The sequence below is a fragment of the Saccostrea cucullata genome, unplaced genomic scaffold, assembly GCF_032062105.1.
Source record: "Saccostrea cucullata isolate Sc308-1 unplaced genomic scaffold, CSIRO_AGI_Scuc_v1 ctg2485, whole genome shotgun sequence".
NCBI classification, from domain to species: Eukaryota; Metazoa; Mollusca; class Bivalvia; order Ostreida; family Ostreidae; genus Saccostrea; species Saccostrea cuccullata.
Window position 1 is genome coordinate 53,697 of NW_026926606.1, and position 15,222 is coordinate 68,918.

General features: G+C 33.9%; 3 protein-coding genes across 5 annotated transcripts in view; 2 read left to right on the forward strand and 1 right to left on the reverse strand.

Annotated features, from left to right (window-relative positions):
* The first annotated feature begins 369 nt into the window (after positions 1–369).
* On the forward strand, positions 370–5,116 carry LOC134272219 (uncharacterized). The gene is made up of 2 exons (XM_062754467.1): positions 370–404; positions 3,487–5,116. The coding sequence occupies exon 2, from the start codon at positions 4,484–4,486 to the stop codon at positions 5,114–5,116; it is 633 nt and encodes a 210-aa protein (XP_062610451.1). The 5' UTR covers positions 370–404; positions 3,487–4,483.
* LOC134272218 (E3 ubiquitin-protein ligase TRIM45-like) lies at positions 3,501–4,397 on the forward strand. The gene has a single exon (XM_062754466.1). It carries the CDS (start codon positions 3,501–3,503, stop codon positions 4,395–4,397), a length of 897 nt encoding a protein of 298 aa, XP_062610450.1.
* Positions 5,117–11,437: 6,321 nt separating the features above from the next.
* Positions 11,438–15,222, reverse strand: part of LOC134272229 (mis18-binding protein 1-like) — a 36,712-nt gene continuing 32,927 nt past the window's right edge. For all 3 annotated transcript variants that reach the window (XM_062754479.1, XM_062754480.1, XM_062754478.1), the window contains one exon: positions 11,438–11,554. The gene's annotated coding sequence lies outside the window, so the exon portion shown is untranslated. The remainder of the gene's footprint in view (positions 11,555–15,222) is intronic.

Below are 15,222 nucleotides of genomic sequence, written 5' to 3' on the forward strand. Positions count from 1 at the left end.
ATAAAATGAGTTAATTAATTGTGCAGGTAAACATCTCGTCTCTATGTACCTGAGGATCATTCTAAAGGAAATACATCACCGACTTCCTATAAATCTACAAAAATCCTTTATTTTTTTTAGAGAAACAAAAACACCAATTTTTATAACAACGTTTTTTTTTAAAAAGACACTATAAAGATATTATTAAACTATTTAAACTGAAATACTATTTGTAAATATCGGCCTCTCGACATCTTTAATCAGCGCAGATTTTAAAGTTATTGTCAATTTAAATTCATTACAAAGACTCCAATTCAATAAAAAAAAAAATCCATAAACACGACACTGGTATATCGATCATGTGACGCAGATACACAACCAATTTACATAAGACGGCAGCCATTACATACTCTCTTCCTGTCAAGGTAAAGTTTATATTACTTGAAAATTTGAAATACTCTTGACATTTTCTACTAGTTATAATGAATCTTTGCTGTAGATTAGTCATGCATTTTATTAGTAATGAATTTACAAAATTGAAAACCCTTTAAAAGAAGAAAGTCTCGTAAAAGGTAAAGCAGAGACATGAATGGAGTGAACTTTATATGTCTTTGAATAAGATACAAAATGTATCTTATGATATCTCGCTCAACAAAAAAGGGAACTTTGACCAATTAACTACCTTGACACTTAAAATATCTTATTTTGAAAATCTCTTTTAAACTTAAACAATGTCTACATTATAAAAAAACACATGTTTGAGAGGTCTAGACTATGATTAAGGTACAAACATTCTTCAGTGACCTATGCTGTTATAATTAACAATTCCTTTGGTGATGGATCACAATGTGATTTACGTAATCGTGTGATCTTAAAAAATATTCCAACAGAGCAAATGCTATTCATGCATAACGCCATAGGAACGACTTTACTTTACCAGTCCCCAGAAAAACGCGCTAAAATGTAGTGTCGCCGAAGGCGACTTCAGTATATATGAGATCGCGTGTGCGATCGAAAAAAAATTTAAATACGAGGTTTTTTGGCCTTTTGACCCCAAAATTGAGTTCTACGGTTAAAAGTTTAGTTTAAAACTTTGTTTTTAAACAAATTTTTGAACCTCGTTCTCTGAAAAAAATTAATAAATAGTTGTTTGTTCATGGAAAAAATTGACAAAGAATAATTCTGAACGAAGCGCGTGCGGCGCATGCTTAGTGTCATTTCTTTCGGACTTAGCCAATCTTCCATGTAAACAAACGAAGGAAATGCCTATGAATCTGAATTATTATCTTGGAAAAATTACAGAAAGAACTGAATCTCTTAACTTTACTAAAAGAACGATTCACTAACCCTAATCCATCGTATGGTATGCAAGGACTAAGACGTTCAGACGAAATCTCCCGGGCGGATGCTAAACTAACCCTAATCAGTCGAATAATGTGCGAGGACTAACCCTAATCTCTCGGATGAATGCGAGACTAACCCTAATCAGTCGAATACTAGTGCAAGGACTAACCCTAATCTCTCAGGTGGGTGCAAGACTAACCCTAATCAGTCGAATAGTGTGCAAATTTAACCCATTTCAGTTGAGTGACGTAGTTGTTACGTCATAGTCCAATCAGCGCGAGGATCTTGCGTATCTGAAACCGGTAAAGTAAAGTCTACCCACGCCATATTCACTGAATTACGTTGTTTATCCTGCAACTACCCCTTGCATTGACCTAATAAAGGTAACCTAATAAACCAAAGCTTTATCCGGTCACTGCCCTAATAAAGCCTCGTGCATGTATTCCGACGTTCTAAAAGCATTGTGACGTCATGTATACTACAGTGTTTACGCCATGGCGTCATAGTTTCAACCGCAGAGATGTGCCTAAATCTGTCGAAAATAGCTAGTTTTGGACGTTCAAATGTGCAGAAAATGTTGCAGGATAAACAAAATACATGATATCTGTCTTGAAATATAAGCGATATTTGGGCTCGGGTCGAAAACGTAAGAGGGCTCGGCAAGCCTCGCCCTCTATCACGTTTTCTTACCCTCGCCCAAATATCGCTTATATTTCAAGACAGTAACCATGTATTTTATATTTATCCTGCAACTACCCCTTGCATTGACCTAATAAAGGTAACCTAATAAACCAAAGCTTTATCCGGTCACTGCCCTAATAAAGCCTCGTGCATGTATTCCGACGTTCTAAAAGCATTGTGACGTCACGTATATTGCAATGTTTACGCCATGGCGTCATAGTTTCAACTGCAGATACATGTATGTGCCTAAATCTGTCGGAAATACTAGTAGCTTGTTTTCGACGTTCAAATGTAAGAAATATGTTGCAGGATAAACAAAATACATGATAACTGTCTTGAAATAAAAGCGATATTTGGGCTCGGGTCGAAAACGTAAGAGGGCTCGGCAAGCCTCGCCCTCTATCACGTTTCCTTACCCTCGCCCAAATATCGTCTATATTTCAAGACAGTAACCATGTATTTTATATTTATTATCTGTACTAATAGTTTTTGCATTAGAATGACAAAGGAAATGCATATGCGTACTATTGTGCTCGTCATGATTCATAGCAATAACTGATGTTATCAGTTCCCATGCCTTTACAACAACTACACTTTATTTCTGATGCATATAACGAAAAGATTTTGTATTGATACTTGCATATTTTTCATTCAATTTAGTGTCAATAAAATGCAAGACAATGTCTTTAAAGTGTATGAAAAATAAGTGTTCCTTTTAGGTGTAAAAATGTACGAAACTTCAGTGATTTTTTGCTAATTACATTTACATGTATACGATTTCCCTCACAGCTTACAATAAAAATATATAAATATAAATAACTCTAACTTAATTACCATTTTCATTATTTTAATATTTTCTTCTTGTGCTTTAAAGCTATAAATTTCATTACATTTTAAATAGAGAAACGATGTAATTAATTCATTCAAATAAAATGATATTTTAACAGAGTTGTTCGTTTCACTGTGAAAACAAGAGAAAAAAAGTGTTATTTTCGAAGTGAAGATATAAAATTATCAAACTGTCCTTATCTTTACGGTTTACAATACTCCCTATGAGATATGGTATAAACACATTTCCCAAGCCAACGCCAGATAATGGGCGATAGGGGATACACCCCCACCCCACCCTCGCCTTTAAAAACAAAGAAACAAAAAAAAAAATCCAATCATGTTTCGTGAATATTTTCATTTTCATTCCTACTTTACCCTCTTGACAAAAAACTACAAAACATTATTTTAAAAAATGATAAAACAAACTGTTTCCAATATGAGAGCAATTGCATTTAGGGAGTCATAATTGCAAATATAGCTACAGATTCATTGGGGTACAGAATCATTCACATGGGGATAAAACCTGAACTATAACTATCAAATATCACAATAAATAATTATACATTTTACAACCAATTTAAGTTAGTAAAACATTTTCTCCTACAAAAATTTTAAAATAATTTTAAACTTCAACCGATTTATATTTCAGAGTTATCAGTTTAAGTATGGATACTGCTACCAGTGCCCCGGAAATCACGCAATGTGACCTTTGTGAGACTGTTGAGGTAGAGATACACTGTGATTCCTGTCTTGTCAATCTCTGTAAGGCTTGTGTGGGAGCACACATGATCTCTGATGAATCCAAGGATCACAGACTCCTTAAATATCAGTCCAGGAAACCTACCCGCCTCTACCCTGAATGTAAATTTCATAACAAGCAACATTGCACAATGTACTGTAACAAATGTGACATTCCAGCGTGTAAAAAGTGTCTTGCATCTGATGAACATGAAACTCATCAGATATCAGAAATCTTAAAAGTTGTCAATGAAAAAAAAGATAAATTAATCAAAGAACGAAATGAATTATATGAGACAGTTTACCCCACCTACCAGAACATTGCCTCTGATGTACAAAGTAGAATGAATCAGTTAGAAAAGGAGTGTGGAGTTCTTTCTTCAGCAATAGCAAAACATGGAATGGCCTGGCACAGAGAAATTGACAAACTTTCAACAAAACTCAAAGCTGAAATTGATGAGATGAAAAATACACAGCTACAAACTCTACAGAAACATCTGGATGAAAGAAACAAGAAAATTTCTGACATTAAGAATGAAATCATTTCAATTGAAAGAGCAATAGATGCTAATGACTTGTCGAAACTATTTAATGTAACATCCAATGCACATTTATACAGTAATCTTCCACAAAAAATTGTTCCTTCTCTGCCAAAATTCATTCCTGGAAAAATACAAGGAGAAGAATTCAGTAAAGTATTTGGAGCCTTATCATCAAGTTCTTTAACATCAGATGATCATGGCTACAGCATGAAATTAATAAAGCACCAGAAGCTGGATTCTCTCCTCCAGTCAAACAGCTGCGTGACGAACCAGAAATTGTAACAATTATAGAAACTGGGTACGAATACCTTATCAATGTAGCCTGTCTGAGTGAAGAAGAAATCTGGACAAGAGGAAACAACAGCACTATGAAACTTTACAGCATCAATCAGGGATCACTTCTCAAGTCAATCAAAACCAAGTCAGGGAACATACCATTGGACATTGCAGTAACGAAAAGTGGAGATCTAGTTTACACTGATGTTAGTGATAGAACTGTGAACATTATGAAGAATAAGAAGATAGAAAACGTCATCAGACTCCAGAACTGGACACCTCGAGGTGTCTGTAGTACCTTCTCTGGTGACCTCCTAGTTACCATGTGTAGTCATGATGACAAACAATCAAAAATTGTCCGTTACTCTGGCTCCACAGAGAAACAAACCATTCAGTTTGATAATCAAGGAAAACCTCTCTATTCGCTTTACACGTGTATAACAGAAAATAGGAATTTGGATATTTGTGTATCTGACAATAAAGTTAGGGCTGTAGTTGTGGTCAATCATGCTGGGAAACTGAGATTCAGATACACTGGACATACGCCTGCTCCGAAGAACAAACCATTCATTCCACTTGGAATCACTACAGACAGTCAGAGTCACATTCTTACAGCTGATGATAACAATGACTGTGTCCACATCATAGACCAGGATGGACACTTCCTCCGCTACATAGAATGTGGTTTGAGTGATCCCCGTGGGACTTTGTACAGATATAAATGACTATCTGTATGTTGCTCAGTGGAGAAACAGACAAGTAAAGAAAATCAAATATCTGGGTAAATGTATCACGATTTAGAAAAAAAACCCAATAAATAATGATAACAAACATTTTTTCTTGATTCAATTCACAATTATATATGTATATGAATGAAATATTGGAGATAACGAACAGTATTCAAGCTCTGGAAACAATACAAATTGGAGCAGAGCAAACACAGACGTCAAAACCATCAGAGGTGGGATCAGATGCCATGGAGGAGTGAGCATCTACTGCCAACTGGTCATACCCGCCGTGTGCTCTTTGTCATGATCGGGAAATACCCGGTACCGGAAAAATCCGTCGACAATTCGGTGTGTAAATAATGGCCAAACAATTACTGAGAAGGTCATTGTATCGACCATAGAATGTTGACTTTAAATGAGATTGCTGATATTCTTGTTTTATCAACTTGTCTGTCAGTAATTTACCTCGTTTTAATAAATGCACATATGTATAGCATGTTATTTCGTATCGAATCAACTGAGATATATAAACCCTGTTTGCAGGTGATTAAGGTATATTGCTGCATAAATAAGGGAAGTTGAAGATTGAAACTTATAATCATCATGTTTATCATAGAGCTTGATTGTTGGATTACCATTACGACCTTTTTCAAGAAAAATATCCAAATATGAAACAGATGAGTCAGACTCTGTGATATCTATCAATTCAAGCTCACCGGGATATATCGCATCGACAAAAGAATGGAAATAACCTGGAAATTACAAGAATAGATCTGCTAATAACGGGACGCAATTGGTACCCATGGGAATTCTAATAGATTGTTGGAAGACATTGTCTCCGAAAACCACGAGTTTTTACTGAAAAAGCATCTGTCAATGGTATCAAAATGGTTGTTATTAGATAGATGGGTAATGGTTGCATATAAAGTTGAAAAGTCTTAAGGTTTTATGTTGTTGATTTTGGTAAGATTTTGTGATTTCAACTTTTCTAAAAGTTCCTCGGTATTTTTTAATTGAGTATCCACATCTGCTTCACATAACCTCTACTGTGCGCAGGGTTTCGAAAAAATAGACAGATGTTTCGTTAATATTTTTCTGTCATTTGTTTCCTTCCTGACCTCATAATCTGCATTTCATTGACCTTGTAAATCTAATAATCAAATAGTACTACTAGTATATTAAAAAACTCGTTTTCTATGTGATTCTGTGCAATAGTTTACTTAGCACATATTTTTAGCATCGTTAAAAACACAAATAATATTCTCCATCTTGAACTTTTTGGTTGCCTTTTTGGAGATAAATTTAGGCAAAAGTATTGCTGATTTCTAAATAAAAAGTATGTGCAATTTAGCCTTAATATACAATTAACCGAAACAGCAATCGGCCTAGCTTAAAAATAATGAAATAGAAAAAAATGAGATCTGTACGCAGGGTATAAGACATGGACCCCTAAAAATTCCAGAGGTGGGATCAAGTGCCTAGGAGGAATAAGCATCCCCTCCGAACTGTCACACCCTCTGTGACCCCTTATGTAATAAGCAAATCCTACAGTGCCTTGTTAGATAATATAACACTTGCTGTGGCCTTCATCTTGACATTTAGATATATCGACGACGTACTGTCAATTAAAAATGGTAATTTCCATTCTTATATCGATACGATATATCCTGGCAAGCTTGATATAAATATAAAATACATGGTTACTGTCTTGAAATATAAGCGATATTTGGGCGAGGGTAAGAAAACGTGATAGAGGGCGAGGCTTGCCGAGCCCTCTTACGTTTTCGACCCGAGCCCAAATATCGCTTATATTTCAAGACAGTTATCATGTATTTTGTTTATCCTGCAACATTTTTCTTACATTTAAACGTCCAAAACAAGCTATTTCCGACAGATTTAGGCACATCTCTACAGTTGAAACTATGACGCCATGGCGTAAACATTGCAGTATGCGTGACGTCACAATGCTTTTAGAACGTCGGAATAAATGCACGAGGCTTTATTAGGGCAGTGACCAGATAAAGCTTTGGTTTATTAGGTTACCTTTATTAGGTCAATGCAAGGGGTAGTTGCAGGATAAAATTTAACAAAGTCTGACACATCTGTTTCATATTTAGATAATTACCTTGAAAATGACCTTAATGGTAACCTAACAACCAAACTCTATGATAAACGTGTTGACTTTAACTTTTCTATCGTTAACTTCCCTTGCTTATGCAGCAATATACCTTCATCACCTGCATACGGAGTTTATGTATGAACAATTTTTAAAACGAGGTAAATTATTGACAAACAAGTTAATGAAACAAGAATTTCAGAAGGGTCGTTTAAAGTCATCATTTCGTAATTTCTATGGTCGATAGAATGACCTTGTCAGCAATTTATCATTGAGTCAAATGCTGACTGACGTTTTTCATACTAATTGTTAGTCCATTATCTATATACTGAATTGTAGACGGATTTTTCCGTTATTTCCTGATCAGAACACGGAGCATACGGCGGGTTTGACCGGTCAGCAGAGGATGCTTACTCCTCCATGGCACCTGATCCCACCTCTGATGTTTTGGAGGTCCGTGTTTGCTCTGCTCCTGTTTTGTATTGTTTTATGGACTTTTGATCTGGAATACTCTTTGTTATCTCCATATATTTCATCCAAACTATTTTCCCCTTCTTTCATTTATAATCCTTTTGGAGTCATGAATACTTATGATGTAAATATAGCTAAACATAAAGACCAAAAACAGCAATAATTTCAAAATGTCCAATGTCAAGTGCCTTGGTCTGTAAAATTGCGATACAACGTCATTTCTAGTATGAATATGCTAGATAATGGGATAAATATGAAAAGGAACAATTCAAAACTCTAACAGAAAGAAGAGATAGCTTTAAAAGCTATTGAGGGATCGTAACAGAAAACTGAAATCCAAAATGAAGACCCCTGTCCTCCATCTTTCAGTAAACTTCAAATAACAAATACAATGGAAAAGCTTCATGAAATAAAACCGTTTTATTAGTGGAAGCTAATCATATTTCAGCTAGTTTTCAATACTTGTAACATTCCATACAATCAAATTGAATTTGAACTTATACTGGATTCCTACCTGACATAAATAATTTTTAAAAAACCTTTTAATGAAATATGAAAATAACGCACAGTATTCCAGCTCACAAGTCCCTTTTAAAAGATTTTTTTTGCCAGATCGAGGCATAGCAAACAAGGACCTCTAAAACATCCTGAATGTGAGACATCCTGAATGTGAGAGCAGGTGCCATGGAGTAGAAAACATATCCTGTCGACCTGTCACACCCACCGTGTACTCATCATATGACCAGAAAAAATTGACCAAATGGGAAAATCCGATTTAGTGTGAAAATAATGATTTTACAATTTGTATGAATAACGTCAGTCAACATTCGACGGTGTTTGCCGACAAGGTTAATGTATCAACCATAGATTTGCAAATTGTTGACTGTAAATAAACCTGTAAATATTCTTGTTTCATCAACTTATTTGTCAATAGCTTGCCTCGTTATTGTTCATCATTAGAGCATGCTCTTGCATATTGAATCAACAGAGAGACATAAACTCCATATGTAGGTGACAACAGTTTACTGCTACATGAAAAAAGGAAAGATGATTGAAAGGTTGAAAACATCAGTTTATCATAGAGGTTTATTGTTACATCAACATCTTTTTCTAGTAAAATACCTCAATAAGAAACAGATGTGTTACTCTGTGGAATTGTTTTATCTAAGTTCAAAGGGATATACTGAATCAATGTAGCTATGAAAATGAATATTGTTAATTGATAAAACATTGTTGATACAGTGTATATTGAAATATTGAATCAAAGGCTACAGCAAGAGATTCTTTTGAACAGATTATGCTTCATAACTTTTTTTCCTTAAATTTGCATTTAACCTTGTTTCAAAGAAACTATTCAAGGTATTTTCATGTTAGCTTATGAAGTGAATGATACATAATTAACTGAGAATTTTATCACTGTGTACATTTTTTTTTTGGTTTTACCGTCTTTTCTTTTTTTTTTTTTTTTTTTTTTTTTTTTTGTAAAGTCAACATACACTGTACATGTATCTATGGATCTAGGCCCTCATGAATGGGCTTTATTAGTATGCTATATACACAGCACTTCTTTGATGACTATGAAAACATTTCAATATAAGCAAGTTTTGAAAATAAAATAAACCATAATTAAATGACCAAAAAAGAGTAATTCTTTCAGAAACAGTTCTTAGAAAAATGAATAATTAAGTTATAACTTAACAAATGTCAGATTACCACGTATTTATTTTACAGTTCAAGGAGTTCATGGGTGATTTCTAATTATAACAAAACAATTTTTGTTGTCAATGAATAGAATTATTCAATTAAAGTTAACCAACTACAAGAACATGCTTTATAAATAAATACAATATCATTTGAATTTAAAATAATAATAAAATTATTTAACAAAAAAGAAAAATAAGTTTTTAAAATGTTGTACATCTTAACATTAAATAATGAAAAGATAGCTACCTAAAAAAAAATTCAAATGGACAAAATATAAATAAAAATAGTGCCTCCATATAACAAGTGAGATGTTATAATTTATCACAGTTTATTAGAATGACTCAGTGAAGACTAGAATATATTGGAAGCATTATTTTAAAAGGCTTGGTACATTCAGCATAACTATAATGTATAACTCTGTGTTCTTACTCCTAAGAGTACAAAGAAACTACATATATATACAGCGTATATACAAACATTATTCTATTTACTAATGCCCAGAATACATTTTCAAAAAACATATACATATAAACATGTATTTTTTCATTATTTAGTGAAAAAAAATTTTAAATGTATACAACTGAACGAAAGATGAGAGAGATGTGCATTTTAGGATTTTTTAGATTTAGATTTATAGGATTTTTTCATAGATTAAGATATACTGTTAGAAATTCCACAGAGAGGGTGGTGAAAATGCCAAAAAGAAACTGGTTTTAACAAGTAATTATAGGGATTATTTCAACCTTAGAAAGGTTTGAAATGTTTTCCGTTCATTAATTTAAATGAATAAGCCAATGTCATATTTCAAAATGTAAACTCAATAAACATTTTCTTTAAAATAGTCACTCTTTTTATGTGAACAAGCATGAATTAAATATAAACATACACTACTTGTACAAGAAAAGATATTATTTAACGCCTTATTAAAATAATATACATGGAATACTTTAACACAACCTTTGATGCAATCTATCAATGGGTAAATCACTGGTACAAGGTGACAGAAAAAGTTATTTCATTTTCTTAATAAATTTCAAAGAAAATTTATATTTAAAAAAAAAAAAAAAACCAGGTAAAACATAAATTTATCTTTGAAAATTAATAAGTACAAGCGTCAGAAACAAACATTTTCTTTAATTTTTAAAGACACTGTTTTCTCTATTTGAAATTGGAAGCACTAAGTCATGGATAAGAAATGATTGGAAGTGTATACCACGATTACTGGGTATTTATTATGGAAGCTAAAAGTAATATGCATAATCAATAGTCAAAAAACCATGTATAACAAAAACAAAATAACATTAACAAAATCTTATCTAGTTACATCCATTATGTATACAATACAACGATTTTGTGAGATTTCACAAGTATAAAGTACAACCTTTTCCTACCACGTTTTCCTGAAATTGATCAACTTGACTTATTTTTGACTGAATATCAATATGCATTCACAGCTTCTAAAATTCCTTCCTGGTTAATTTTTAACTTCCTATATCACTTACTTTCTGGATTATTTACTTCCTGAATCGTGCTGCATCACTTTGTTACGTTTCTTGGGCACCGGTTTCTTCCTGCTATCCACTCGGTCGTACGGATTCTCGTCAATATAGTACATTTCATGTGTCTTTTTGTCCACAGGTGGTGAAATGTCCCGGGTTCCAAATGACGGAGTGTCCACCAGTGGTTTTTTCTCTGCACTTTTGTGTAACTGATCTGCCTTTGCCACTTTAACGAACTGAGAATTTGCATAGATGGCCTCTTCTTCTCTCTTCACACGAGGCTTGTGTTGTGGTGACGATTTTCTCTCATCACTCGGTGGAAGATCACTTTTCATCACTGAATCATTATTTTTCAAAGTTACTTCAACTTCCTTGTTATTTTTGTTGTAATTAACGTTGTCCGACTTCTTCAATATTTTATCCTCCAATTGTTTCCCATTAAGATTTTCCACATATCCCCCCTGCTTCCCGCTTCCCTCCAGGCCGTTTTTGTCACCCCCGTTCCATTTTTTACCTTTCTCTGCGTGATTGTCTAGATAATTAATATTCTCGTGAGCACCACTCCATCTTTTTCCTTCCTCCGCCTTGTTGTTCAGGTAATTCACACTTTCATGGGTCTGGAGATCGTACGTGTGTGTGACATTTCTGTAACAGAGAGGGGAGAAAAGTTAGGAAGTACAGGATACAAAAATCTCATTTGGACACAAGTTAGTAAAAGATAGTTTTTGGCAAGTGTACATGTATGTAAATATACTTACATTGTACAGGTAACTATCAACCTACTAATAAATAACATGTGTACAAGTTTTGATATTAATATTATATGCAGCCATTTTGCATTTCGTGCCTCTTTAAATAGCATAAGCCATCAAATGGCATTATTCTTGTAAGCTGTTGTTCTTGAGACCTCAATTGCTCAGGTTTAAAGTTTAAAACTTTAAAACATATCTCAAAACAATCATGTACAATTTCAAACTTTTATTATGTTAAAAATCAACAAAATAAACATAAAACAATTTCAAAGATAAAATGATGATAGAAATACTAAGTGAATATGGATAATATCCCCAATATATTACTGTAAATCACTTTTTATTTGTGAGAACTTTATTTTCGCGTAATTACGCGAGACAGTGTGCTTGCAAAAATTTAATTCTCGCGTTTAATAGTATTCCTTAAGATTATATACAGCAGTAACCACAATTCGTGAAAATTTTGTCTCGCTAATCAAGAGACAATGACTATCTCGCGAAAATAAGGTGTCGCAAAAATTTGGTGATCTACAGTATTTATACTTATCAATATGTGCCATTTATCTAACAAATTTAACATCGATCAGGTGCATATGTATATAACTCAAATTTCTTTTATGAATGTTCCTAAAATTAATAATTTAAAAGCAATTAATTGTAAAAGCAGAAGAGGGAAGAATCTGAACACAGATGTTATAAGAACTGGCCCATTAGACAATATATATGTATACATGTAGTTGAAATTACAGTAAAACTTGTCCAATACAGACATCACTGTTTCTAAAGAAATTGCCTTGATTAGACAATATTCCCCTATAAATATCATTTTAAACAGAAGGACTTTAACTTTACACCGTATTAGGTAAGATTTTGGATTATACAATGTCTTGATTAGACAAGTTTCACTGTGTTTAGCTTTAAAGTAATTAGAAATTAGAGAGTGCTGATGTTACTTCGAATTATTCATGTAATAAGCAGCTTATCATATGTTATACAATTATACAATAAATTTTACATGAAAGTGTACATATAAAGCAATTTGATAATAATTGGTTTTCTATGTATGAGTTCAGAATGTTTTTATATTTTGTAATCACATTTTTGCATTTTCTCACTAAATGTAAATCAACATTAATAATATAAATACATGTAATTATTATTATTCAATAAAATATAGAATTTACAAAGCATAATACAAGATTTGATATGTATAAAATATGTATAAAAGCCATAGGTTTGCATTTACAGTGAAGATCCATTGAGTTCTTGCTTAAGTTGAAATCAAACCAAGCACACACTGTGCACATTAACAGGAAAATGTGATAGGTCCTGTAAAAATTCTTTTTTTTTTAAATTTATTTTTATGTACTGAAGTATTATCAATTAAATTGAAATGTGTGTTAATGTAAGCATACTTGGGTGTCTTTGCCTATACACCTGTAAATTTAAAATTGATAACATTATGCATCAAGTAAACCTTGGTATTTTAACAGCTTTCTATAGCGATAAATTCCAAAACACAACATGCAAAATGATAAAGCTTGAATATGATTTCAAATAATCTCTATTAAATAGCTGACAAAAAAAGTCTTTCGAAAAACAATCCAAACCATCACAAAATATAGCTCAAGGAAAATGAAATGGCCTGGATTTAATATGAAACCCAGCTCTGCAAATTGAGCACTACAATTTTTAACAAATGCACACACACAAACACCCAGTATTGGTTCTAATATAAATGGAAGCCAGATTACATATAAAAACAAGAGGCCCAGGGGCCACAGCGCTCACCTGAGCACATCGGGCTTGAATTTATCCCCCCCTCCAGGCGTTCATCATTTGAACAAATTAGAATCTACACTACCTGAGGATGATTCCATATAAATATCACTTATCATAGCTTTGAAGTACTTGAAAAGAAGATTTTAAAAGGTTTCCCTATATATCCCTATGTAAAACTTGGGTCGGCCATTTTGGCCCCGCTCTAGCCGGGGGGGTCATGATTTGAACAAACTTGAATCTACACCACCTGAGGATGATTCAACATGAGTTTCATCTTTCCTGGCCCAGTGGTTCTGGAGAAAAAGATTTTAAAAGATTTTTCTTACATATTCCTATGTAAAACTTGGGTCGGCAATTTTTGACCCACCCTTGCCCCGGGGGTCATGATTTGAACAAACTTGAATCTACTACCTGAGGATGATTCCACATGAGTTTCATCTTTCCTGGCCCAGTGGTTCTGGAGAAGAAGATTTTAAAAGATTTTTCCTATATATTCCTATGTAAAACTTGGGTCGGCCATTTTGGCCCCACCCTTGCCCCCGGGGGTCATGATTTGAACAAACTTGAATCTACACTACCTGAGGATGATTCCACATGAGTTTCATCTTTCCTGGCCAAGTGGTTCTGGAGAAGAAGATTTTTAAAGATTTTTCCTATATATTCCTATGTAAAACTAGGGTCGGCCATTTTGGCCCCACCCTTGCCCCGGGGGTCATGATTTGAACAAACTTGAATCTACACTACCTGAAGATGATTCCACATTAGTTTCATCTTTCCTGGCCCAGTGGTTCTGGAGAAGAAGATTTTTAAAGATTTTTCTGATATATTCCTATGTAAAACTTGGGTCGGCCATTTGGCCCCACCCTTGCCCCGGGGGTCATGATTTGAACAAACTTGAATCTACACTACCTGAGGATGCTTCCACATGAGTTTCAACTTTCCTGGCCCAGCGGTTCTGGAGAAGAAGATTTTTTTAACATACCACCAAATTTTCACTAATTCTCAATTATCTCCCCTTGAATGAGGGCGTGGCCCTTCATTTGAACAAACTTGAATCCCCTTCACCCAAGGATGCTTTGTGGCAAGTTTGGTTGAAATTGGCCCAGCGGTTCTTGAGAAGAAGTCGAAAATGTGAAAAGTTTACGGACAGACAGACGGACAGACAGACAGCTAGACAGACAGACAGACGGACGCCGGACAAAATGTGATCAGAAAAGCTCACTTGAGCCTTCGGCTCAGGTGAGCTAAAAAAACTTATTAAACTTTAAGAATATGTGAGAATGTGAGAAGATATTGAATCATGAAACAAAATATAAGGCATGGATTGGCATTTGGTTTAGTCTATCAGAGCCCCGTCTTGGAGCTAGTGATCATATCAGCGATTACTAAAGGCTGGTCCACATTTTAATGAATGCCTTTAAAATCATTTAAATTAATATTTTTTAACAAAAAAAAAAAAAAAAGAAAAAGAAAACAAACAAACAAAAACAAACATGTAAACACGATACACATATACACAAATGTAAAAAATAAAATAAAATTTTAAATGAATATGCGGATGAGCACTGTGGTGTCTAGCATATGTGTGAAATGGATTTCCTGATTTTGGCAAATATATAAATATGTGATGTGGATGATATTACAAATACTGGCTAAGACAAAACAAGAGGCCCAAGGGCCACATCGCTCACCTGAGCAATTGGCTAGGAAAAAGCACAGATCAGATCAGAACTGAAAGTTTACTGGGGGGGGGGGGGGGGGGGGGCTGGCTTGAATTTT

Excerpts from the sequence above, each read along its gene's own strand:
- LOC134272219 (XM_062754467.1), top strand. The coding sequence starts at position 4,484 with ATGAAACTTTACAGCATCAATCAGGGATCACTTCTCAAGTCAATCAAA.
- LOC134272218 (XM_062754466.1), top strand. The coding sequence starts at position 3,501 with ATGGATACTGCTACCAGTGCCCCGGAAATCACGCAATGTGACCTTTGT.